The 24,351-nt window shown below is 41.2% G+C and overlaps 3 protein-coding genes across 4 annotated transcripts; 1 reads left to right on the top strand and 2 right to left on the bottom strand.

The window, feature by feature from the left end:
* The first annotated feature begins 9 nt into the window (after positions 1 to 9).
* Positions 10 to 2,132, top strand: LOC118223658 (transcription factor HES-1-B-like). The gene is made up of 4 exons (XM_035410493.1): positions 10 to 360; positions 464 to 559; positions 880 to 967; positions 1,277 to 2,132. The coding sequence occupies exons 1-4, from the start codon at positions 307 to 309 to the stop codon at positions 1,747 to 1,749; spliced, it is 711 nt and encodes a 236-aa protein (XP_035266384.1). The 5' UTR covers positions 10 to 306; the 3' UTR covers positions 1,750 to 2,132.
* On the bottom strand, positions 2,130 to 13,986 carry LOC118223657 (solute carrier family 12 member 9-like). Of its 2 annotated transcripts, none has more exons than XM_035410491.1 (14): positions 13,428 to 13,984; positions 12,300 to 12,512; positions 11,494 to 11,628; positions 10,837 to 10,974; positions 9,708 to 10,013; positions 9,312 to 9,419; positions 9,062 to 9,173; positions 8,601 to 8,758; positions 8,412 to 8,494; positions 7,250 to 7,374; positions 6,759 to 6,951; positions 5,945 to 6,119; positions 5,501 to 5,647; positions 2,130 to 4,827 (listed from the first exon to the last, which is right to left on the bottom strand). In XM_035410491.1, the coding sequence occupies exons 2-14, from the start codon at positions 12,508 to 12,510 to the stop codon at positions 3,938 to 3,940; spliced, it is 2,781 nt and encodes a 926-aa protein (XP_035266382.1). In that variant the 5' UTR covers positions 12,511 to 12,512; positions 13,428 to 13,984; the 3' UTR covers positions 2,130 to 3,937. The 2 variants fall into 2 exon arrangements, with proteins under 2 accessions (XP_035266382.1, XP_035266383.1); XM_035410492.1 differs by lacking the exon at positions 2,130 to 4,827 and adding an exon at positions 4,850 to 5,377 and having other exon boundaries at positions 13,428 to 13,986.
* A 1,102-nt stretch (positions 13,987 to 15,088) lies between these two features.
* Positions 15,089 to 18,440, bottom strand: LOC118222481 (zinc finger protein 853-like). The gene is made up of 2 exons (XM_035408110.1): positions 17,196 to 18,440; positions 15,089 to 16,948 (listed from the first exon to the last, which is right to left on the bottom strand). The coding sequence occupies exons 1-2, from the start codon at positions 17,857 to 17,859 to the stop codon at positions 16,212 to 16,214; spliced, it is 1,401 nt and encodes a 466-aa protein (XP_035264001.1). The 5' UTR covers positions 17,860 to 18,440; the 3' UTR covers positions 15,089 to 16,211.
* Positions 18,441 to 24,351: the final 5,911 nt, after the last annotated feature.

Below are 24,351 nucleotides of genomic sequence, written 5' to 3'. Positions count from 1 at the left end.
TAGTTTATTGACGGCTTGGAAAGATTAATAGTAGTATAATATAATATAAAACAAATAGGCCTTTATAAATCAAGGACATAGCTGCTCATACATGTTTTGAGGGGAAAACACGTTTGCCTAAGGCAAGCCATTCTTAGAGGAAACTCATTAAATGACCTATTAAATTAATCACAAATAGTTATTCATAGAACTGTTAATTAATTATTGAGTCAGCAAAACTGGTTAATTGGCTAGTTTAGCCGAAATATTTGATTTCCTGTTGGAAAGTGGCTACACTTTGACAACGCTCTCGGTCAGTTGATTAACATGAAACAATCTAGTACCCTGAAAACACGCACGACCGAAAAGACACATCGGCAGGTATGTATAAAATATCATATCGTCTTTGTGCGTTTTCGTGTGTGGCTGTGTGTACGCGCACATAGCTTCAGTAGCCTGGTTTTAATAAATTCTCTGTGCGCAGGTGTCAAAGCCTTTGATGGAGCGGCGACGGAGAGCACGCATCAATGGATGCCTTGGAGAACTCAGAACTTTGCTCCTGCAATCGCACATAGCCCAGGTAATTCATGTCAATAGGTTAGACGTATCTATTCATATTAAATATGACCAATGGTTTTCTTCTCGTATACGATTTTGCACGTATCGTCCGTCTGTCATGTATATTTTATTTGGGTAGCCAACATACCAGGTAGCCTACAGAAACATACAGGCTTTTGCAGTAAGGACAATAGCCTGCGTTGACATTGAACTCCAAAATGTTAAAAATGGCTTTATTCACAGTAACAATTGGGCATATGTGCTGAATATTAGGCTACAGCGACAATTTTACTTGATTTTCCAGTTTAATTTATTTCGTTCCTTTTTTGATTTGGTTCACAGTCCTGCCGCCGCTCGAAACTGGAAAAAGCGGATATTCTCGAATTGACAGTTAGACATCTGAAGGCACTCACACAGAGTAATGGATCGGGTGAGTGACACGCACACGCATTCATATCTATCTATACTTACAAACACTAGATATGAATATTTTAAAACACTAATGTTTGCCGACTACTATAAAACATGAAGGATTGGCTCACATTTGAATTGTTCTTTGCTCCGCACACGATTGTGCAATAAGTCTCCAAAATATATGCTTCGTATTGTATCTGTATTGATTGTGCATTGGCTAATTAGAACATAAACGATATTTAGACACAAAGAACGAAGTTGCACTTTAGTTTTATATCATTTGGAGGTTTAATAGGCTACAACAATATTGTTCTTTCTCCTACAGGAAGTTTTGCAGAAGTTGCGATGAGTAGGTTTTACGCTGGGTACAGCGACTGCGCCAGGGAGGTGAGCCGCTTTCTCAGCACAAGCGACGTGATAAACAATACGGTGAGGGGGTCTTTACTTCACCGGCTTTCTGATCGGGCCACGGCTTTGGCCAGCGGTGCGGCGCTGCCCAACCATCTACCAGACACTCCCGTCCATCGGTTCTCTTTTGAACGTCTTCCTGCATTTTCCAGCGCAGGTTCTTCGGTGACTGAATCCCATTTGTTGACACCTCTGCAGTCCGTAGTCGTTAGTCAGCCTGCAACTCTTCCAGTTGCGAATTCGGCTTTTTCATTCCCGCTACAGATACGTCACGAATCCCCCTTGGGTCCAGGGGTCAGCACGCGACTCGTACATGTAAAGACTGTTCTGGACAGCAAAGTGCATACTGAGAACTCCTGCACGTCTGAAACAGTCTGGAGACCTTGGTGACTCTCAACAACGCAGAAAATACTTACTATAACAAGCGGAGGGTGGAAATAGCTTAGCGGCACCATACAAAATACTATAAAGTGTCTTAGGCCATTGTTTCCTTTGCATGTTTCTACGGTATATATTAGTTGTATGATTAGAATAAAGGTTGCACAGTATTTTCAATAGTCCAATATTAGGGCATTTGTAAGTTGTAAGGTGACAAAATGTTAATGTAACAAATATTATAGGAATGCAGACAAGGTGAAGGAACAACGAGCCATTAGTTTCACATTGGAGGAAGGAGACAAATTTGAGAAAATGCATTTTTGAAGATGTACTTCTGAAATGATTTACTTGTCTTATCATGCACTTATAATGAATAAAGAACTATTTAAAACTTCTTTTTTACTCTTTTGCTCTTTATTGCTAACACATGTTGATTAACTCGTATGCATGTATACTGAAGCCAGACTTTGGACATGTTAATATTGGATAGAAACTGGAATTTTGATCAAGGTTAATAAATAAGCACATGAAAGGATATTTTGAAAATATAAACCAAGCTAGTACATCTAGTTTGTGAGGTTCTGCTTTTTATCAAGGAAAGATAAAACTGCAAGGTAGCTATGTTATAATGCGTTACCTTTACATTGTTTACATTAATAGTGTGAACACTCCAAACAAATCAAAGAGATTTAAATTTTTCTGGGATACAAATATCTTTCAAAATAAATACTTCATAGATTGTCTCACATCATTTGTCCCTTTTTGATATTAATTTCTAGCAATATTCAGAAAATTGTGCTGAATTAAGTAACTGACATCTTGGAAGTATTAAAAATGCGAGTGAAAGAACAGTTACAAATAATTGTTAAACATTTGAACAAGTTTGCCATTACAGTCATTCCAAAATTCAGTTTTCATCTACAGAAGAAGGAACCATTTTTTAATATATCAGGAATGGTCAATATTTTCATAGCAAGTGCAAGTGTAAATAGACTTGCCATCAGAATGTGACAGAATGCATTATCCTACAAGGTAGATGAATTTCTGTCACACAAATACACACCATCAGCATCCCAACTCTAATGTGCTGCTGCATTATTTATTTCTGCCTCATAAACTGATTAATTTAAATAGCATATTAATATGCTTGTTTAATAAAAAATATGACAAAATGTTATAAAGAATTCAGTGCTCTGGACCAACCTGGACAGACTAAACAATGTTCTATGGAGGTGTAACCATTTTCCTGGTGTCACGACTGGACAGGAAGTAATAAATGGTGTAACACCAGCCTCCGGGAGTTCAGAATTCTACACTCCAGCCATCATGCCTCTTTTTCCTTTCACCAAATATGCCTGTCAGGTTCACCCTTCAAGAAAAAAATCATCCAAAAACGAACAATCGGCAGACAATAATACAAACGGAAGTTTAACTCTTCTTAAAGTTAGACAAATTAATCCTGATGCCATAATTCAGAGGAACTGTATTTTTGTTTAAGGCTAAACGTATATGTACACTGACATTCATTCTCTCAGAATGATTCATTCTCTCAAAGGATGACTGCACTTGATTGACACTGAAGGGTACACTAGATTAAGACAAATTTGGTATCTGGTGAAAATATAGGCACATCTGCAAAAGCATTATTTAAAAAAAAACATTTTCAAGTAATTATGCTTATGCTATGCTTTGTCACTAATACAAAAAAGTGAAACAGTAAGAACCATTTGGTTTTGTGCTAGATCTCACTAATTACAGACCTATATCCCCATTATTTGCAATGTTAAAAACAAACCATTCTTATTCTGAAATGGAACACTACAACCAATTTTTACTATATATTACTTCATCAAAATCCAAGACAGCCATTTCATTCTAACTAGCTCTTTGCAAAACTTTCCATTTGATCAGATGAACTGTGACAATTATAAAGGGTGAGTAAATGAGACAGGTACACAGACAGTATCAGATGAACTAGAAGATAAATCAGAGAAACACAAGAAGCCAAAAATAAAGGCTTAGTGACAAAAATGACAAGCCAGCAGACGAAACAGCCAGAAGCAAACAGACACACATACCCAAACAGATTAAGAGACATATGCTGTGCTGAGAAAGACACAAATTAAATAGTTTGTTGGGACAAAAGCTAACCAAAAGAAACAGAAAGACAATACATATCACACATGCTTACACACAGCTCTCAGAGATCGGTGCATGTAACAGGGGTAAGGCCGTGGATCAGGAGGGTGGGGCCCAGGTCACGCGTGATTGCCTCCAGCTGAGCCAGGTATCGCTGTGATTGGCTGGAGCCAGCAGGGGGCCGGGGCAAGTACAGGAATCGAACCGCTGCTAGGGCACTGTGCTCCATCACCAGACTATTGACGGCAGCCAGGAAGTCTTCAGAGACGCCGGGAGGTGACCTGGCCCACCCACCCAGGTCTCCCTCCCCGACATCACCGCCTCCGGGGGTGGCGGCCCGCCGCTCTTTGCCCCCGGTGTAGAGTTTCACCACGGCGTCCCAGGCCACAATCTTAATGGAGGCCCGGATGCGCAGCTTCCCCAGCAGATCGCGTAGCGTCTCCTCCTTCGCCATCCAGCCCTGGTCGCCGGATTCGGCTTCCACGCACAGGAAGATCCGGAGCCTGGCGTTTCGCCACCGGTTAGCCATGTTCAGCACGCACGCCATCTGCAGGAGGAAGAGGCTGCACACGTCCACATAGCCACTGTTCTCCGGCCGCAGCAGATTGAGAGGCCACACGTCGATGGTCCTTTCTTCCCCAGTCTGGGATGCGCTGCTCATTTCGCCTTGCAGCTGGAAAAAGTAGCGGCCCAGGCACACGTTCTTGCCCATCTTAATGGCATCGGAGATCATGCCAACATACTCATCAGGAGAAAGCCAGCGGGGGGACTCCATATTACGGACTGGGGGGAAGTGGGCTTGTAAGGAGGGCAAGTCCACGCCAAAATTGTCCCCCCCACCACCGTTACGCCCACAAACCTCCTCGCAGAAAGCTGGATCCTGCAGGAAGTAGTCTTCAGGGACACAGTTGTCATAGAAGCCCAAGACCAGGGTGTTTGGCTTCATGCCCCCTAAGGAACAAAAAAAAGAACAAGAACATGGATTTTAGCCAAAGACGAAAGGGGAAAACAGTGTGTGGTAGTTACATAAGCAAATCAAAAGCATATGAAAGATGTGGTCTGCACTCTTCATTAATCCCTTATTACACTGACAAGAACAAGGAGAACAGAACATTGCCACGGTGTGGCAGGGCTCAGTTTGCAGGAGGAATTCAGGGCAACAAGAGGACCACGCCTACTGGTTAAGTACGCACACACCTGGATGATGTTACGAATCAGTCCAGGATTTAAAAGTGTGCTTCTTTCCACAGTAGGTGTCTGAGAACGGGGATCCCCCACGACGGCAAGAGAGAGCACGTACCACGGGAGAGGCTGAAAAGCGACCATTTAATTTATTTTGTCTTTGTTGCTCTATTTTATTGTTTTTGCCCAGATCCCTTGAGAGTGACGGGCAAAGCTTTTTTTTTTGTGTTCACTATGCTCTCTCTCGCTACTCCCAATAAAACTTATAAAAAGACTTATCTGGAATTTACACATCTCCCTGTGTCCAGATCTTCTGTCCCTACCAGGATAGTCACAGTGTGTGACACATGGATTGTAGAATGTCAGTGACAACCACACATTTTAATTTTTGAAAAAAACTGTCATCAAATTGAAAGCATAATGAAAAGTAGAAAAGCCTCACCTAGGCCAGTGATTCTGAGAAGGTGCTGTGTGCCCTGTCTGACAGATGATGATAGTGTCAGGTCCACAAAAGCCTTCACTCCCAGCTTGTCCACCAGACTCAGCCAGAAGTTATATTGAGGCTGGATAGGATCTGATGGTAATGTGTCTGGGAGAGAGACAGAGAGGCAGGATTACAACATAAAGCCCTTGAGTTACTACCATCAAATACAAGAAAAGTTTAATGACCTCCAATACAACACTGGAGAAAATTAAGTGCCTTCATAACACAAGCTAGGTTGTACTATTACGTTTTCCTAGCCAACCAAACATCAATAAATACAGAATTGTTATTTGTACTGGATACCATTATTCAGTGTTCCAGAAAGGCACCTGAACACTACTGCCCCTGCACTCCCACCTTGCTCCCCTGCTCTGTCCCTGCCTCCTGCTTGTTTTCCCTTACCCAAGTCCCCCAGCTGCACGTGTCCCAGCACAAACAGCCCGCCTTTCTTCAGCTGGTTGACGAAGGTGATGAGCTGGCAGGAGGAGCGGGGGTTGGACACCATCAGCAACACCTGCGGCCGCCAGAACTTCACGTGCTCCTTCCGCACGTCCAGCATCAGCAGGTATTTTCGCACCTGGAAAGAGGAGAGAGAGAGGAAGAGAGGGGGAAGGGAGGGGAAAGCGAGAGAGGAAAAAAGGCAGCAACTGAACTTAATTGAACTTCAAATTCAGTACTCAAAGATACAGAAAAAAGGGCATCACAAAGATTGGATGGATCTGATATAATTTGTGTGTATAACTGGTTTACGAGTGCACAGGTAGTTGATGGGGTCCCAGCTGCTAACTGGGGATGAAGTGCATGGACAGGTGTTTCTGTACAGCTGGCTCCGTGTATGGGTGTGTTCACCAGGAGTAAGATGGTGCATGTATAGGCGTTTCTGTATAGCTATCTGCAGGGTCGGCCCTAGGATTTTGGTGGTCCAAGTCTGTCAAGTAGAGGGGGGGGGGGGGTTTACTTGATAAAATCCTTCCTACATTACATTGTTATGAACTGTTCTGTTGCCGTTCTATTTTCAATTTATACCACTAGTTCCGCGATAGGGGATGAATAACGTAATTACTAAAATAACGTTATTTACCTTAGATAAACATTTGATTGTGTGGCCCCCCCTTGTGGCCGTGTGGCCCTCCCCTAGCGGTTGTGGCCCTAAACAACCACATAGAGCATTTATGCCATGGGCCGGACCTGGCTATCTGTGAATATGTATATGTACCTGGTGGAAAATGAGTGCCTGGCTGATGTAGCCCCAGCTGCTGGTTGGGGCTCTATAGTGGATAAAGAGCAGAAGCAACAGTAGGAGGGCGATGCTGGCAGAGGAGTAGACCGGGTTGATCACGAACATCATTACAACACAGCCCATTATGCCCAGCAGGCAGGAGTGCCATGAGAAGAACTGGAAAGTAGGCCTGAAAAAGGAGATGGACGAGAAGAACAGTGGGGAAGAGAAAGAGAGGGAGAAAGAGAGGGAAAGTAAGAGAAGCTCCTTATATCACACAGCAAGGCTTACACTTACAAAGCAAGAAGGAAAATAAGAGATGCTAAGCACAAATGTAGACATTGACAACACAATGCGAAACTGAACCCAAGAAACGAGGTTGCTGGTGGACATAGACAGGCATGGCAGTATATGAGTTAAACATCACCCGCTCACCCCCAACTTCATGAAGAGGCAAAGCAGACAAAACGGGAACATATGATAAGTACCTAAAGTTTGGAGCAGAAGCCCACTCAAGGGCCAGGCAGGCCAGATCCACGGCAGCATAGGCCAGAAGATAGAAGACAGTGACCAGACTGGTGATGGAGTTGAGCTGCCCAGCGAACACCACACACTGCAAACATAAGAAACTAGAACTACCCACTGCACTGTGCAGCCACCTCTGCATTTCTCACATTTAACCACATGCCACAGATCTGCACAGGTGTGTGCGTCTATATATAAATACACACGCAATAAGAAAAGCAATAGTTCACTACATTTTTCATTTGGTTGCTAAGTACTGCTTGTGTTTAAAAATATTAGTTACAAAAGCATTCATCACTGTACAATTACACTGGGACATTTGAGCAACAAAAATGCACCAAAACAATCTCTCTCATTCATTCTTCAACAGTCATTCTTTGTGCGGAATGAATGGAACAAAAACGTACTTCATTCCTCGTCAGAATTTATCGCTGGGTTTCTGCTTTAGATAATAAACACAAACTCCTGTCTATAAGGGTTATTATATAAAATCTGACTAATTTAGAGATATTCTGACTTAATTATATGGTTAATCACTCTTAGTATAGTATATTAGGACCAAGATGTCACATCTACAAAAGACAAGACAAGAATTCACACAAACACACTCAGTTAAACTTGCAACTACACAGACACTAGGATGTAATCATATTCCACAAGCTGTGAATAACAGCAAATCCTGCTCAGGTATCTCAAACTCCAGGCCTGGAGGATTGCATGGTCTGCAGGTTATTGCGAGTTTCTGTCCATCAGTAGCCAATTTGCTGCTCAGAACAAGGTGTCCACAAACATAAATTAAGCACTTAAGTGCTGACACACACACACCTTCAACCAGTAGGTCTGTAGCCCTCCAGAAGTGCAGTTTGAGAACCTTACTCTGAATGTTCATAGAACACCTTAACAGAGTGGTCCTGTGAAAAAGGGACGCTTACAACAGATTACCATCAGACAATTAATGATACTGAGGTAACTGCAAAAAAAGAGAAATAACAGGCATTATAGGCTACTGAACCACAAACGTGCGCAATTTAAGAGGGGTTTCAATCTAAGCAAAGGGCAAAAGCTGCACTGATGTTTGGAATCATTCCAGCGATACAAATATGGGCATCCCAATGAGGAGCTCACCTGCACTAGAGCCCAGGTGTAAAGGACCGACACCCACGGGTTTCCTGAACTGGAGGTAATGGTGGCTGGAGCAAGTGGCCGCCCTGCCACAGAACACAAAAAAGCAACAAAAAAAGCACATCAACAGAAAGAATCGGAAGTTCTCATCCCCTCACTCTCCCTGCTCCAGTACTAGTCATCATCCCTCACCGAAAAGCTGGTCCAGGGAGAGGGCATGCAGGATCCGAGATGCCCCAATCAGGGAGCTCATAGCAGCTGACAGGGAGGTGCAGTACACACCAATGATGACAAAAGGTGGCCACACATTAATGCGCCGGAAGAACCCATAGTCTTGGATCAACAAAACCCTATCAAGAGAGAAAGATGAGATAGATACTGCTTGTATTTGATAACAGGATTAAAACAATGGCCAAACACGAAAGTCCATACATGAACAGTTATTCAAGTAGCCTACTTCAATGCTTGATGTAGGTGCAAACTACTGATCTTCAATATCTCCCACTTTTTATATCAGTTTTTCCAGACCTAACTATCCAGTCCTACAATGTATAAGCTAGACACACAAAGTAGACATTCGTCACATTTAGAAATATGCTGGTGGATCTCTAAGGACTTCCTGTATTCAGAAGCTACTTAATATTTATCCAAACCTTTCACAGGTGGAGCTGACAAGGAGGAAGAGGAACAGGTAGACAAAGAAGGTATACACCACAGCTATTATGGTTCCTTTGGGAATTGACACACTGGGATTCTTCAGTTCTCCTACAGAGTGAAAGTAGAGGAGAGCATAGATGGATAGTAAATACTGTCATACACAGTAAAAACAATGCTCATAGATTCCCACAATCATAATGCATGTGTACGTCCTCAGAAAAATGATAATAACAGCGAGATCCTCACCAGACATGTTGGCTCCGGCCATGATCCCAGTGCAACCGTTGAACATGACGGCAAACACAGTAGCGAATGTCATGACGCTGTTGGTACTGTAATCCAGCGAGTATCCCGCTGTGGAGAATGGATGGGGTGTGGATGTTGTATGGACAGAGAAGACCTTTACTTCAGTTACATGTTAGCTCCGAAGTGACATCACTTATTACATACCCCTAATTTCCTGGCTGGTTCTCCCCATTGCTTGCCTCTAATCCAAACCTCCCTCCTTCTCCTTAATCATCACCTCATCAATAAAATTTCCTCCATTTTCCCTATGGCTCAGCCTCGGTGCAGTTATCATCCTCCTCCTCCACTGTATCCTTCCCCTCAAACCCACACTGAAATTAGGTTCCTGTCACTCACGGCCCAGGTTGTTCCTCAGTGTGGTGCGGTTGAAGCCCGTATAGCTGGTGTTGTAGACAATGGTGCTGTTGGCGATGCCACCTTGGTGGCTGATGGTGAAGTCACGGGGGCCCAGGGCAAGGGGGCTGATGTAGATTGACAGTAGGGAGACCGTCACCACCAACAAGATGAGGAAGGAGGCACGGGAGTATATCTGGGCACCCACCAGGCAGACCAGCAAACAGACCAGCAGCACGACAGAAGAATACAGGACCCCATACCAGTAGCCCTGGGGCAGCACCCGCACACCCTCTGACACAGAGGAGCCTGGGGAGGCATGGAAATGTGACAGGATATAGGAATATATTGGGAAGGTAAGAGAGGGAATGATAATGGGTAGATTGAGAAAAAGGAAAAAGTAGCACAAGAACAGTGGGGGGAGGGGTGTGAAGAGAAAATGGGTAGATAATGAAAGATCCAAATGTTCAGAAAGCAATCAAGTCAGTGATCATCTCAAACAAATCTGACCCTACTGTACTTTACTTGGTTTGAACAGACTTCAAATCAACAGATATCGCCATCAATTTCACTGTATGACAGAAGCAGCGTTAGAAGGCAGACTCGATTATAGCTTAATTAATCCCATTATGTTGAATGTAATCGTAGTTTTATCATTGGAACTTCAAATAAAAACATTTCAGACCCTCAGACAGGAAAGATCAATTCCAAGTTTAACTCCAGTTCTTGAATGAGCCCTGCCAGCTTGTCTTTTTGCTTTGCTGTATCTGGACTTCTTTGCTAGCTAGCTCTACAGCCACACCCACCCCTCCCCACACAGAAAAGGCAGTCACACACAGAAATGTCCCAAACACATTTTAGAATAAAAAATACAGGTAAAGGCGAACAAATTCAGCAAAAGTGCACAAAAACTGAGACTGCCAGTGCAACTATGAGTCACCACTGTACTATGAGTATGGCAGCTTTTCAATAGTGCTTTTATCACTATTTGAGCAAGTTGGTCTTCTGTCCCATAATCAATTCATTCACTCTAGCTCCCCACCATATTTAGTAGTGCAAAGTTAAAGTACAGCCTTTTGCAGAAACACAAAAATCCTTGGTAATGATAATGTCGCTGCAATCAAAAACAGACCTGGGTCTTGTCCAAAAATGTCAAGAATGGCTTCGACCAGACCCAAAATGTACACGCCACAAGCGCACACATTGGCCAAGTAGAACATGAGTCCTATGCTGCCTCCAAACTCTGGCCCCAAAGATCGGCTTATCATGACTGGGAATACATGAAGTCAAGGATCTTCACATCATTGCTTTACACATCTTTGCTTGCTCATTATTTTTGTCAATTGAGGAAACAAAGCACAAGACCATCAGTTTTATGTGCAGCTATGCAGTGTGCCAAAGTTATTTGGACTTCCATTGTTGCTATTGATGCCACCGACCAATCATGGCTGAAATGAGAAACTTAACAAGATGGCAGACAGCCTGAAAACTAAAGTGCATTTTTTTCAGAAAACATCTCCTTTCAGCTTTATTATAAATATAGAAATGATCTTTGATTTATTAGTTCAAATATATGCTCATGTATCAGAATCAAGAAACAGTAGTTAGCTCTAAGTCCATCTGTGAGGCTTTCTGGGTGACAATAAAGACTGGCTACCTTCTGAGTAACAACATGCTTTAAACTTCTCCTTGAGGAAAGCGGAGTGGCTTTTTGTACTTCCTATATGAACCAGCATGAGGGTGAGTCATTATCTTGGCAGTCAGCAAAATAAAGGATTCAGAAGGATACAATAAGCACCGCCCCCCTGGACAGCTCCATTGGTGGAAATGGCGCAGATGGAGAGAACTGTCAGGGAAATGATGACATAGGCCACACCCAACATGATGAGGGACTGGAGCAGTCCAGCGTGACCTACCACAAATCCTGCAGAGATGTCATCATCATCATCATCATCATCATCATCATTTGCTCATTTAGTATTTCTCATTTTGCTGCATAACATACTTAATATTGCAGTTAACATTGTACATTATGTACAGTACAAACTCAAGGGTTCTCAAACTCAGTCCAAGGTGTCCTTTGCATGTTGGTTTTTTCAACCACGATTTTAACTCCTGAATTGTAATAAGCAGTTAATTTGATTGACAGACACGTGAAATGTCTATTGATGAATGACTACATTATTTCAGAAACATTAATTCCATGATGAATAAATATTTACAACCCAGGCCTTATAATCAGTCTACTACTTTAATTATATGTATTACAAGCTTTTCAATTATTACATTATAAACTGAAAAGGACTGAAATTAGTGGGGTCCAAATTGCGGAATGCATAGACACCCATGTGTATGGTGTGCTACTTAATCATTTTAAGGTGTAAAAATCATGAATCATCAACACAGAGTTGGAAAGCCCCTATACTAACATGGTAAGCCACTGTTATCATACATACCATCCCAAACTACAATAGCAACTACAGTACAAAGTGTCATTGGTACACTTTGTTTAGTACTTCAAAGTTTAAGTCTGGTGTTTGACTGCTGCTAACATTCTAAGTATTTTTCCTCCATACATACTGCATTCCTACTTACCTGTCCTGAGAAAGAGCACAATGCTGAACATGGAGAGCACAGTGGGCACAATCACGCCAAAGAACGTGTTCAGGCTACGGGGTGAGGAAGGAGGGTTGCCAGGAGTGGCAGTGCCCACGCCTTGCTGCCCCGACACAGACCCTGACCCAGAGGGGTCCCCCACCACACTGAACAGCCCATAAGTGAGGAGGGGTGAGTGCTCATTTGACATTCCTGCAAGACAGGCACCAAGACAGGCATGATGACAATTTAAGATTTAAAAAAAAAATCTGTTTATGTGTTATCTTTGAAAGCTTTTTACATAGGTACTTGATATTCCTTGCTTGAACTTCCTCTTGTATTTTCTAAGGATTATCAAGTAAATTCAATCAATCAATGAAACACATTTTCCCACATTGTTGCTAAATGATACAGTTAATGTGCCACAGAACCATATTTAGGATATAGCCTACTCCGATTGAATCTTTCACAGAAAATCACTGTAGCCGACTAAATCCTGAACACAGTCTTTTCAAAAACAATGGGGAGAAAACAATTAACGTCATTCAAGTGCAAACTCAGCCAGGTCCGATTCTATCAAAGGACACCACAATATTTACCTAAATTAGCCTACACAATAATTAGAAAGCGGTAGGAGGCTACATGAATTCTTAACTATTTCTAGCTTATTCATCATTTTTATTCTTCCGTCACTTATCATACACCATAACGTACCCAAATCGTATATCTTTGTTTTGATTTTAAAAGGTAGCTTATGAGCTAATATACTAACTGCGGAAGTGAAACTGCTGCAAATATACAGATAACACATGAGCTCTTCCAAGGTTCATCGGAGAGATGATGCGATTCACAAATGCCAGCTCTTATAGGCTAATATTCCAAATCGTATTAACAGCACAAAATACATAGTCTAACCGATATTTGCAGACCAGCAACGAATATTGATATTTTTTACTTAGAAATGCAGTGCTAGCTTAATTTCTGCCTCCATCACATTCTCGGCTGCACCTGTTTGTTTACATTTTCAATGCAAATTGAAATGAAACGACAAACGCCAGTTAGTCTATAAGTCGTTCCTACTGTCGCTCGTACGCGTGCACACGATTAGATGCAGTATTTATAACTTACCTGCCAGATTTGGAATGTCGAGAGCCTAGATAGCTTTTCGAATTCTCGCTAGCTTGTTAGCTGGATAGCTACTTCCGTCGGTCGGATAAATGGCTCGCCCAAGGACTAAAGAGCGAACTCCTCTTACCAATATAATTAATCTGGGTTGATAGTGTAGGCTGTCTGGCAGACAAATTTCAGGCAACGAGAGTCAACACCACCACAAGCGTATTGGGAGATAGGGACGAATTGGCATCATAAATTACAAAACATCATTAGATCTAGGCAGTATTATTTTCGTGGTTGTCTAGTAGCAAAATAAAACCGAGTGAACTTGGTTTCTTTGCATACGCTTACTGGCTAAATTATTTCCGACTGAGTCTGAAAACCGTTATATTTTCCAGCCATTTTGTAGCAATAAAATTATGTAAATTTAAAAACGCCGTTGTCTTTGTATCCACAATGTCAGATTCACTCTTCCAGTTTCACAAGTCATGGGACAGTCGTTCATTGTGACGATGTAGCAAAAGGGCTCGAAAGAAGGGAGGGGATGAGGGGAGGGTAGATGAACTGACAATGCCTGGCGAGGTGAAAAGACGGGACTGGGAGCCGTTAAAGGCTATTTAAGGTCAGACAGCTGTGTCAAAATACAGATGTAGGCTACACTTGGAACAGATTCGTTTTAGTTAACTACTCTAGTTTTTTTGGAGGCATTCTGTACTTAACGTAGTAGAAGGCCACTAATTCTCAAGGAAGATAACAGGTCACAGTTTTGACTATGAAATCTCGCTCGCTGACAATAAACCAATCTATTTAGTCATCCTTACCAAGTCTTTCCGGAATTATAACACTATTGCACAAAGCAGTATTTTATCCATATATTCAGAATTGACGTCTCTTAACAGTGTCAGCAACGTAAGCAATTTGATGGTTGATTGTATTTATGTTGATCCATTTTATCATTTATTACAATTCTTTCCCTGCCTCTTTCTATTTCCTGACAAAGATGCTACAGGTGTAGCTTACTGGAAGGTTTCTACATCATGAAGCTCTTAACTCCATCCTCACTCTTTCACATTACTTACTGTCATTCCATTTGTGTTTCTTGTTTCACATAAAACCGGAGGACATTATTGTTATGATTGTAAGAAAGCAATATTTTTATCATTTTTTTTGATGTTGCCAAACAGTACAGCAACTGTATCTGTGAACTAGGTGACTTGAAACAATAGCTTATCATCATTAGCTTTACATCCAATGTCTGTTTGTATAAATATTTGCCGTTAATGCATTTTGTGAGATCCAGTCAATGTGACTTGTGTCAAATTCATGTTGACTGAATAACCTGGAAACATTTTAATTTGTGTGATTATCAATTTCCAGACTTCAAGTAGCATAAAAGATCAATCATAAACAGAGATCCGTAAAAAAAAAAAAAAAAAAAGATCCACGTGGCCTATGGTGGGTACAAAAGGATCAAAGAAAGAATTTTTGGCTGTTGTCAATACAGAGAAGTATAACTGATCAATAGATTAGTGTAGTGTGAAAATCTAGAGATACAGCTCAAAAATTTAAACCATGTAAACACTTGGGTTCCCTTTGCCACGTTCACTTTGGATCATTAACACTTACCCTTTCAATGACCAATGTTGTTTTGCCAACATAATTAAAACAATGATCGCTTGACAGACATTCTCTACTTTATTTTTAAACACATACCATGGGTTTTCCATGAAAAAGATTAATGAAAGATATTCCACAAAAAAACTGAAATAAAAGCACATTTTCTCCTTCCTCTTCAGCTAGCATGCCTGCCATGTTTTATGAACTGTCCTCAAACGTCCCACGTATGAGGAATTATTCTGCCATTCTTCACAGATGGCCTTAGACGAGGCACTTGGACAAAATTAAATATTCTCTATACTTGTACATTTAGAGCATACAGAAGTATACTGCAGCATTACACAAACCACAACAATGATGCTAAAATCAAGGTAGATTTAATGTCCAGCAGCCCTGGTCTCCTGTACCAGTGATGCTTCCAACTGCACTGACAGCAAAGGTTTTATTAACAAAGGTATGATTTAACTTCAAGTGCAAGGTTCTACCCATCATCTAGCACATATAAAGGGCATTGCCAATGACAACGCATCCCTCAGTGTAGAAAGCTACTGTAATCCAGTGGCCAGTGACCTCTGGGCTAACCACTTTGAAAATGAATGGGAACAATGTATAATGGGTGGGGAGTGGGGACTGAGGACACACGGAACAAGGAGAGTTCCACACCATTATGTTTAAAAGCAGTGCGCAGAGCGCAGATACCATTGAGGCCCTGTAGTAGAATGCTATGATACCATTTGGCATTACTTACTGGTCTTGTTAAATAAAAAACACTGCATTCTTTAAAATATGCCCAATTGATATTTAAAATGCACGACAGGTGCTCTAGTGCTCCAGGGTTTGTGTTCACTTTCGTCCAAAAAAACATTTTTGCCTCCACCAGGTGGCCTGCTTAAATGCCTGTTTAAACAAATTTACCCTTTGCAAGTCAACTGAGAGCATTTGCTTTTGAATACTTAATGCACAATTCCAAGTAAGCTGAATTATTTCTGCTGTGTCCCAGAGCCAATCATTTTGCCAACTTTCATCCAAAATAATTAATTACTTTTTCAGTTGTCTGATTTATGGACAAATATAAAGGGGCAATAAGAGGAGATCATACAATATTAAACATACTTCAGGTATATGTTTGGTGGCAATGAAACAACAAACCATGTTTATTCATATCCAATCCCTCTATACGGTTTAAGTGGTGTCAAGGGACTGCGAGGCAAGGTGGGGCCAGGTGTATGTGCTGGTTGTGGGGAGAGTCGGGAGTGAGGGGAGGGACCCAGTGGGAGCGGGCGAGTGAGTCAACCGGTGCTTCTTGAGATGTCCGAGCTCACGAAAGCAGCAGCCACACTGGGCGCAGCGGTAGGGTCTCTCCCCCGTGTGAATGCGCTGGTGCTTCTGGAGGCTATCGAGGTGACGGAAGCGCTTCTCGCAGAACATGCAGGGGTAAGGCCGCTCTCCTGTGTGGATGCGCTGGTGGGTCTTCAGACTGTAGAAGCGGCGGAACCCGCGGCCGCACACATTGCAGCGGTGAACCTTATCGGGGCTCTGGGGTTGCTGGTGATGAAGCTCCATCTGCTCTGACGCCAGCTCCTGGTTCTCCCCCGAGGATTGCGGGAAGACAGCGCTGAGGCTGGCGCTGCTGGTACCAGCAACAGGTGGGGAGGTCTGCTGCTGGACTGTGGGTAATGATTCAGATACAGGTTCCAGTGCAGGGTCTGAATCCTCCTCGATTTTGATGGCCCCATCTTTGACATCCTCCCCATCCTCTAGCACACGGATCACACCGAGCTCATTCACATGGTCTGCTGGTGGGGACCCCATCTCAAACTCAAACTGAGTGATGTCAGTCTCTTCATCCTCACGAGCCGCTACTGCCTCCTCTTGATACCTCCCAGCACCTTCCTCTCCTTCTACTGTCCCTGTGTATTCTGCATAAGGTATAGCTTATTAAGGGAATACATACTTACATCATAGGTTTTCATACAAGTTAAATATACTGTGTATGATTGCCATGTACCTGTTATATCTTTATAAGGATAGTTCCTTTAAGATAAGTAGAGCACCAAATCAAGATTAATAAAAAGCTGTCTGAAATGTGCTGGGCTATCCTTACCTGCAAAATATCACACAACAATACATTTATATTAGAGCAGTAAGGAAAAATGATACACATACCTTTTTCAGAATCGCCTTCTGCTGTGATGTAGAACTGATTTCCTGCGTCTTCCATTGTCCTCAACAGCTCAGGCTCTGTGCGTAACTCGTTTGCGGAATGGGTGGTTTGGCGTTGGCTTGGCAGCAAGGATGGGTTTAAGGACGATCGTATCTTTCTACGGTTGAAGCCACTTCTGACCCATTCTGTCTGAACTGTAGGTAAACAGAGGCCAACACTGGGGAAGGACTTGGACAACTGAGCCCGCGCAGAGCTTCGAAAAGACTTAACTGACCTACGAGAGGAGCCTCCGGTGCTCAGCGAGGCAGGCAGAACTTCAGAGGAGACAGGGGGTAACAGAAAGAGAGGATCTTCAGTTCGTGGATGCTCTGCGTTTATTGCGTGAGATAGCGGTTGATTATGATTGAGAAGCAAGCACTGTTTGATGTTCTTCTCGGCCGCCGTCATGTAGTATCGCACAGCCTTCAGTTCACTCTCCTTCATCTCAAGTCTCTCTCTCAAATTCTTGTTCTCTCGATGAGATTCGGCAGCAGCAGTGTGAGCTGCGGTTAGTTTTGTGTCCACCACTCTGGCAGTTTCCCTCAAGACTGTCTCTACGGCACATCTCACTGCTTGTTCAATGGTGGCGGCCAGCTCGTATTTTAGAAAAGAGATACTGGTATCCATATTTCTCTCCTTTCTTTTTAGTGTGTGGGATGTACTGACGGGTTCTAGAAATAAATGGAATGATAGCTAAACTAACTTGCAAGCACAGTGTTTTTAGCCAAATGCAAAACACTGTAGAATCGGAGCAAATCAGTCTTTTGTATACCTCCCACTCTTCACTACTAGCTGAAGCACAACTTATGACAAGTAACCAACAACATCTGTTTGGTAGCTAACTTTATATTCTCAAATGGTTACACATGAAAATTTAATTCACGTAAGATGTAGCTAACGTTAGATTAAGCGTCTCCTTTAGCTAACTAGCTAACGTTAGCATAGTAGTAGTTTCCCATTCATTCAGTTAGTAGGTAGGTAGCTCGCTAGCAGGCTTGCTGAAAATTTTGCGTTTCAGAACAACCTTGGAAGTGCACTCGCCAGACAATAAAACGTTGTACACGTGCAACCTTTCGTTATCTTTCTCAAAATTCAGTACAGTCCTGTTTGAAAAGACATAAATCACGCGAAGACAACCCGAGACATTGCTCTAACATTTCGCTGACCACTTGCAACTGCGTTCGTCGCTAAGTAATGACGTAATGGCAGCTTGATTGTGGCCCAGCAAGAGTACAATAATAAAGTTTGCCGTGGTCTTGAATTTATTCTGGAATTGTATGAACTCGCATTATGCTGGTACATATGACGCTTTGTTGACAGTACTTGTAACATCTTTTTTTTTTGTAAAATACCTACAGTTTGGATTCACAGAAAATAGACTAAATTAAATAAAATCAATACACAACAGACGCTCTTATGCTGAAATGTAAATGGATTTTATTTCATTTGGTCTATGTAATTATATATTACAATTATTTGATTAATTATAATATATAATTAGCGGGGGAAAACGTAACATACACAAATGTTAGTTCCACAATAAAAACAACAATGCATACTGAAGACAAAAATACACTCACCGGCCACTTCATTAGCTGATAGGAGTGGCACCCGGTGGTCTTCTGCTGCTGTAGCCCATCTGCTTCAAGGTTTGACGTGGTGTGCGTTCAGAGATGCTCTTCTGCATACCTCGGTTGTAACGAGTGGTTATTTGAGTTACTGCTGCCTTTCTATCAGCTCAAACCAGTCTGGCCATTCTCCTCTGACCTCCGCCATCAACAAGGCATTTTCGCCCAGATAACGGCCGCTCACTGGATATTTTCTCTTTTTCAGACCATTCTATGTAAACCCTAGAGATGGTTGTGCGTGAAAATTCCAGTAGATCAGCTCTTTTTCAGACTATTCTATGTAAACCCTAGAGATGGTTGTGCGTGAAAATTCCAGTAGATCAGCAGTTTCTGAAATACTCAAACGAGCCCGTCTGGCACCAACAACCATGCCACGTTCAAAGTCACTTAAATCACCTTTCTTCCCCATTCTGATGCTTGGTTTGAACTTCAGCAGATCGTCTTGACCATGTCTACATACCTAAATGCATTGAGTTGCTGCCACGTGACTGGCTGATTAGATATTTGCGTTAACGGGTGCAGTTTGCAGTTTAACAGGTGTACTTAATGAAGTGGCCGGTGAGTGTATATTTAAACAATGGTTACTTCAAAAAAGAAAAGCTACTGTACATCTAGCATGTTTCTTCTATAGCAATAATAATAGTATAGTGGCAACAGCTAACTTAAATTCAAAGCCAGTTAGAATGCTAAGAAGAACATAGAACCTGCCTTGACTCATATGCAAATATTCAATAATAATAATAATAATAATCGTCATCATCATTATATTATTTAATTATTTGCTTTATTATGTGTATTAACGAGTAGCCTTTGCTGTAGAGAGGAGCAGGATTTTGCAAGCATTGTAAAATATGAATGAATGGCTTCCAGACAACATGTAACCAATGCTTATTTTTCAAATAAAATGCATGTTATTCTAGTATGTACAAAGTTGCTTTCTGTACTTTAAATGTTCACAACAGGTGCATAAATAATTTTTGTCCTTATCATGGAAAGGTCGAAGCATGCTGAGTTTTAGAAATGACTACTCTTGTTACAACTAAATCTACTGAGTATGTGCAGTAAAATGGAAAATAAGGCAGTGCCAACATATTTTTTCACTGGTTTATTTATACAGTCTACGGTTTGTTCACACTTTTGGGTATATAATAAGAGGTATTTCATTTTGTTTTGAGGTACATCATTTCCACACAAGCCTAATCCATTGCTTTCCTAAACTGGCTTCGTTATAATAACAGTTAGCTATCCATTGTTGCCATACAATGTGTACTGTCATATATTTTTAAAGTTCCCCCTTTTCTATACATGGACTTCCAACTATATTCCACTGTAAAATAATATATAAGGAGTCGTACATAATTTTATTAGAGGCCAGTATATTGTACACTCTGCATATACCACATTTCATCTGCCTCCTTTCCAAGCAGAAGTTACTAGTCATAATGATCTGGCAGAAGTGAAACTTAGGTCACAAGTCTTGAAAAACTGTGTAAGTATGTACCTTATTTTACTGCATAGAATGGAATATTGCTGGAAATGCCCAAATGTGTCTGCTCGATTGCCTTTTGTTAAATGCATTGTTTCATTGTCATTTTTCAAGGGAGCAGTGCAGGCCACTGAACATTTAAATCAGTGTTTGTCAGGGATCATTTCTACTGACAAAGTATTGTGGCAGGTTATGCTATTTTTATATTTGTAATCAAACAAATCACATGTGGATAAAGTGCACATTCTCAGCTTTTATTTAAGAGTAGTGTTGTACAATTTGATTTCACAGTGTAAAAATTATAGCACTTTTTATACATAGCCCCCCATTTCAGTGCACCAAAATGTTTAGAACTTATTAATGTTATGTAAATGAAAGTAGTCTTTTATCTTCAGCATATGAAATGTATGTTCAATTTGTTTAAGATCGAGTGACTGACTGGCCAGTTTGAACTTGAGCAGATAAGATGTTTCTGTATACTTCAGAATTAATTCTGCTGTTCCTATCGGCAGTTATGACACATCACCAATGAAGACAAATGAGCCAGTGGATATACTTATATACTTTGCTCTTGCCATCACAGTCTTCAGGAGCGGTGGAGATGGAGTCCTCAAAAACAAACTGGCAAAATTATGTACTGAAACTGAAAACATGCAAGGCACTCTCCAATGGGAAATGAGAGTAAGCCCACATGAAATTCTCATGGGACGACCACTGAGGTTACTGTTCACACTGCCAGTGGGCATATTGTAGGGCAGCTCACAGAAATCTGCCGCTTATCAAACCCCAAAAGAAAACAGGCTGTTTACTGTGCTGACAGGGAGTCACCAAGTGTGGTTAAGAGACAGTGCTCAGTTGCAAAACATCTGATTGGATCAGCATTATGTAAAACTTAGGTTACATTACCATTACATTACATTTATTTGGCAGACACTTTTATCCAAAGCGACGTACGGAAAGTGCATTTCATGGTCATAGACAACTGCTAAACACAGGTTCAGTAAGGTACAATACTTATTTTGTACAGCTATTTCTAGCCAAGAACACAGTTTAGTTCACACAGTGAACACTATTCAGACCTAACCTCTGCAAAGCCAACTAGGCACTTAGGTTCTCCATAATACAGTGTGATCATGTTTCGTAATTTTGGAAAGTCGTTGTCATAGGGAACAAGTTGGTATCTCTTCTAAAAAGTATTATCCATTTGGTGATAATGGCTCTCATTGTGGTTTGGTGGAGTCCCAGAGCCTTAGAAATGGCTTAGTAACCCTTTCCAGACTAATATGCTTCAGCAACTTTTTTCTAATTTATTATGGAATTTACTTTGATCGCGGCATAGTGTTCTTGTAGAAACTTTGTTGTGAGTACTTCCCTCTGATCATAAGGTTCAATTTGAGTAAGGTTTAGATTCAACAGGGAAGGTTACAATGAAGCCTGGCTGTGTTCAACCCATTGAATCTAAATATCAATTAAATTTGGTTAATTTGTTGATTGAGTAACTAAGGGGGGAATTATTTTCCATGTGGGTGATATGGGTGTTTGATCATTTTGTTTTCATTAAATAAATCAAATATGTAAAAAAAAAAAAAAAAAAGTGTTTTGTGTTTACTCAGTTTCTCTTTGTCCAGTATTACATTTTGTCTGAACATCTGGAACTATTCAGTGTGACAAATATCTGATAATAGAATAAATCAGGAAGGGGGCAAATATAGTGAAAATTTTCACTATAATTAATTATGTTAACCAATGTGACATATCAACTATTGTAAGTGACAACAGAAAAGAGCAACAAAAATATTTACCAATACACACAATACACAAGAAATATCCATGGCTCCTACAAGTGCTTTTCCTATTTTGTCACGCGAATTTATTGTGGCTTGTTCACATCAGAGTCCTGAAAAAAACATATTGTCATTGTGGATCCTTTGTTAATCCAGCAGTTTACCCGTACGTGCATTTTTTTATTTAATTAAAATATTATGCCCAACATGTCCAATTCCCGCCCTAATTTGGAATGTCCAACTATTTGCAACTGCAGTCAAGTTTACCCCACTGCTGGTTCAGCAGAGTGTAGCCGATCTGTTCCTCTGAAGAAATTGGTCATGCCCACCTGCTTTTTTTCACAGCCCAGAGGAAGAAAGACCTTTCAGGCACGTGATCGACCAGTGGGGGATGCTATAGAGCAATGAAACGGAGACGCCTTCGACTTAACCTTCCCATACCGTGGGTGATGCAATCTGAAATTGCACTCTACGGAGCTACCGGCCATAGTCGGCACTGTCATGGTCTGGATTTGAGAGCATGGGACTCATGATTTACACCATATAATGTTGCCGTAACCAATTGAGCCACTCAGCAGCGCTGCTTAAATTCACTTAAATCCCCCTCTTTCATAAACCTCCTGTGCCACGCATATTACATTTGTAGCTTGTAATGCCCCCTAGGTCAGAGTAATGTTCACTGTGTGAACTGGACTTTATGTGTTCTTGGCTATGAATAACTGTACAAAATGAGTATTGTACCTTATCAGACCTGTGTTTTGTAGTTCCAAATAATGACCTTTGGAATGTACTTCGGTACGTTGCTTTGGATAAAAGCGTCTGCCAAATAAATGTAATGTAATGCTTGTGCCAGATTTTCATGAAATGTACATCTCTGATGCAATGATTGTCCAGGGGAAAGAAGTGGTGACCTTGGAGGACAATACATGCTTGACTTTGCTGTGACAAAGGTTATTCCAATTTTGACTTGAAAGACAGAAATAGTGTTAAAAATCTGTATTTTAAAAAGACAATGGGAGGCCACCCTCTTCACATTTTTTGCTTAATTTAGCCGGATAGAAAGCAGAGAGGGGATCACAGCTGAGAAGGTGCCATGGCTAAGGAACAAACCCCCTCCCTTATGGGGAGACTCATATATGGCTTGAGAACCAGCTGCCCTATGGACAGCACCACCTAAACAGTTTTATGTCACCTAGAACCGTTGGGGGTACATGTCAATGATGTATTTGAAATAAGTCCCGTCCTTACTGAGTTACATATTATACTTTTAAACATATTATACTATATTAAACATTTTCTTTGTTCATTTCTCTTTCAAAATTAAACAAAATAAATATCCCTTTTGCTGATTCTTCAAGTCAGTGAAATCAAAAGAGGCGTTATATTTCAATCAGGAAATCACAGACTGTTTGTTCTTTGAGAAGTTATGTAAATGCGCCCCAAACCAGACCACAATGTATCAAATTATTTTTAAAATATTGCACAGGCTTTTTTGGTTTTGGAAAAAATTACAATGTTCCTATATCATATTAATAGTGGGGAAAGTGTGTGTATACTCCAATTTATTAAAAATGAAGGATTGAAGGATTATGCAAATCCTAAAAGCAGTTCCAGCTCAGGATATTGGAGTTAGCTCAGTCTATTTGTGCTAAGCAGGAAGGTGTAGATTGCTGTGAAAAGCTGTTGAGGACACATTGAGATCCGATCACTCAGGCGTCAGTTGACTAGGCGGTCCTTCAATGTAGCCCAGGACGCATTCGTGTTCACACTGCTAAAAGAATGCGGCTATATGCGACCCAGACCACTTACAAATGTGGTCTGAGTGATCGGATCTCAATGCGTCTTGGGTGCGTTCACACCTGTAGTTAGCGTTGTCCACTTGTGATCGGATCACCCAAGATGCATTTTAATGCCAGGTGTGAACAGGACCTATGACCCACTATACATGTCAATAAATGTATAGCTATCTCTATCTCTCTCCTAGATACAGTAGCCAGTCTTACATTTATTTAGTGTCTTGGCATGACCAGATCTGGATTTAATTTCCTGAATGGTTTGCAAAGATTTGTTTGTATGAAGACCTGATTGACCTGATCTAGAGTGACTTGGTAATGTCACTTTGTAGCTAAATTGTTTGTGGTCTAGTTAATTTTAATAACATGAAAATAACCTGACTCATTTGAAAAAAGTTTAAAAATCCAAATGTAAAAATATTCTTAAA

Source organism: Anguilla anguilla, chromosome 3, assembly GCF_013347855.1.
Source record: "Anguilla anguilla isolate fAngAng1 chromosome 3, fAngAng1.pri, whole genome shotgun sequence".
Classification (NCBI taxonomy): Eukaryota; Metazoa; Chordata; class Actinopteri; order Anguilliformes; family Anguillidae; genus Anguilla; species Anguilla anguilla.
The sequence above is the reverse complement of the archived record's forward strand: the minus strand, read 5'-3'. Positions and strand labels throughout refer to the sequence as shown.

Bases quoted from the DNA above. Each gene is read 5' to 3' on its own strand.
- LOC118222481 (XM_035408110.1), bottom strand. From the start codon at position 17,859: ATGGATACCAGTATCTCTTTTCTAAAATACGAGCTGGCCGCCACCATT. The intron at 16,949-17,195 runs GTATGTGTATCA...TACCTTATGCAG, and splicing joins AGAAGGCGATTCTGAAAAAG to AATACACAGGGACAGTAGAA.
- LOC118223657 (XM_035410491.1), bottom strand. From the start codon at position 12,510: ATGTCAAATGAGCACTCACCCCTCCTCACTTATGGGCTGTTCAGTGTG. The intron at 10,975-11,493 runs GTATCCTTCTGA...ATGTATTCCCAG, and splicing joins CCAGGGGGGCGGTGCTTATT to TCATGATAAGCCGATCTTTG. The intron at 4,828-5,500 runs GTGAGGCTTTTC...TTTGTTCCTTAG, and splicing joins TCTCAGAATCACTGGCCTAG to GGGGCATGAAGCCAAACACC.
- LOC118223658 (XM_035410493.1), top strand. From the start codon at position 307: ATGAAACAATCTAGTACCCTGAAAACACGCACGACCGAAAAGACACAT. The intron at 361-463 runs GTATGTATAAAA...CTCTGTGCGCAG, and splicing joins CCGAAAAGACACATCGGCAG to GTGTCAAAGCCTTTGATGGA. The intron at 560-879 runs GTAATTCATGTC...TTTGGTTCACAG, and splicing joins TGCAATCGCACATAGCCCAG to TCCTGCCGCCGCTCGAAACT.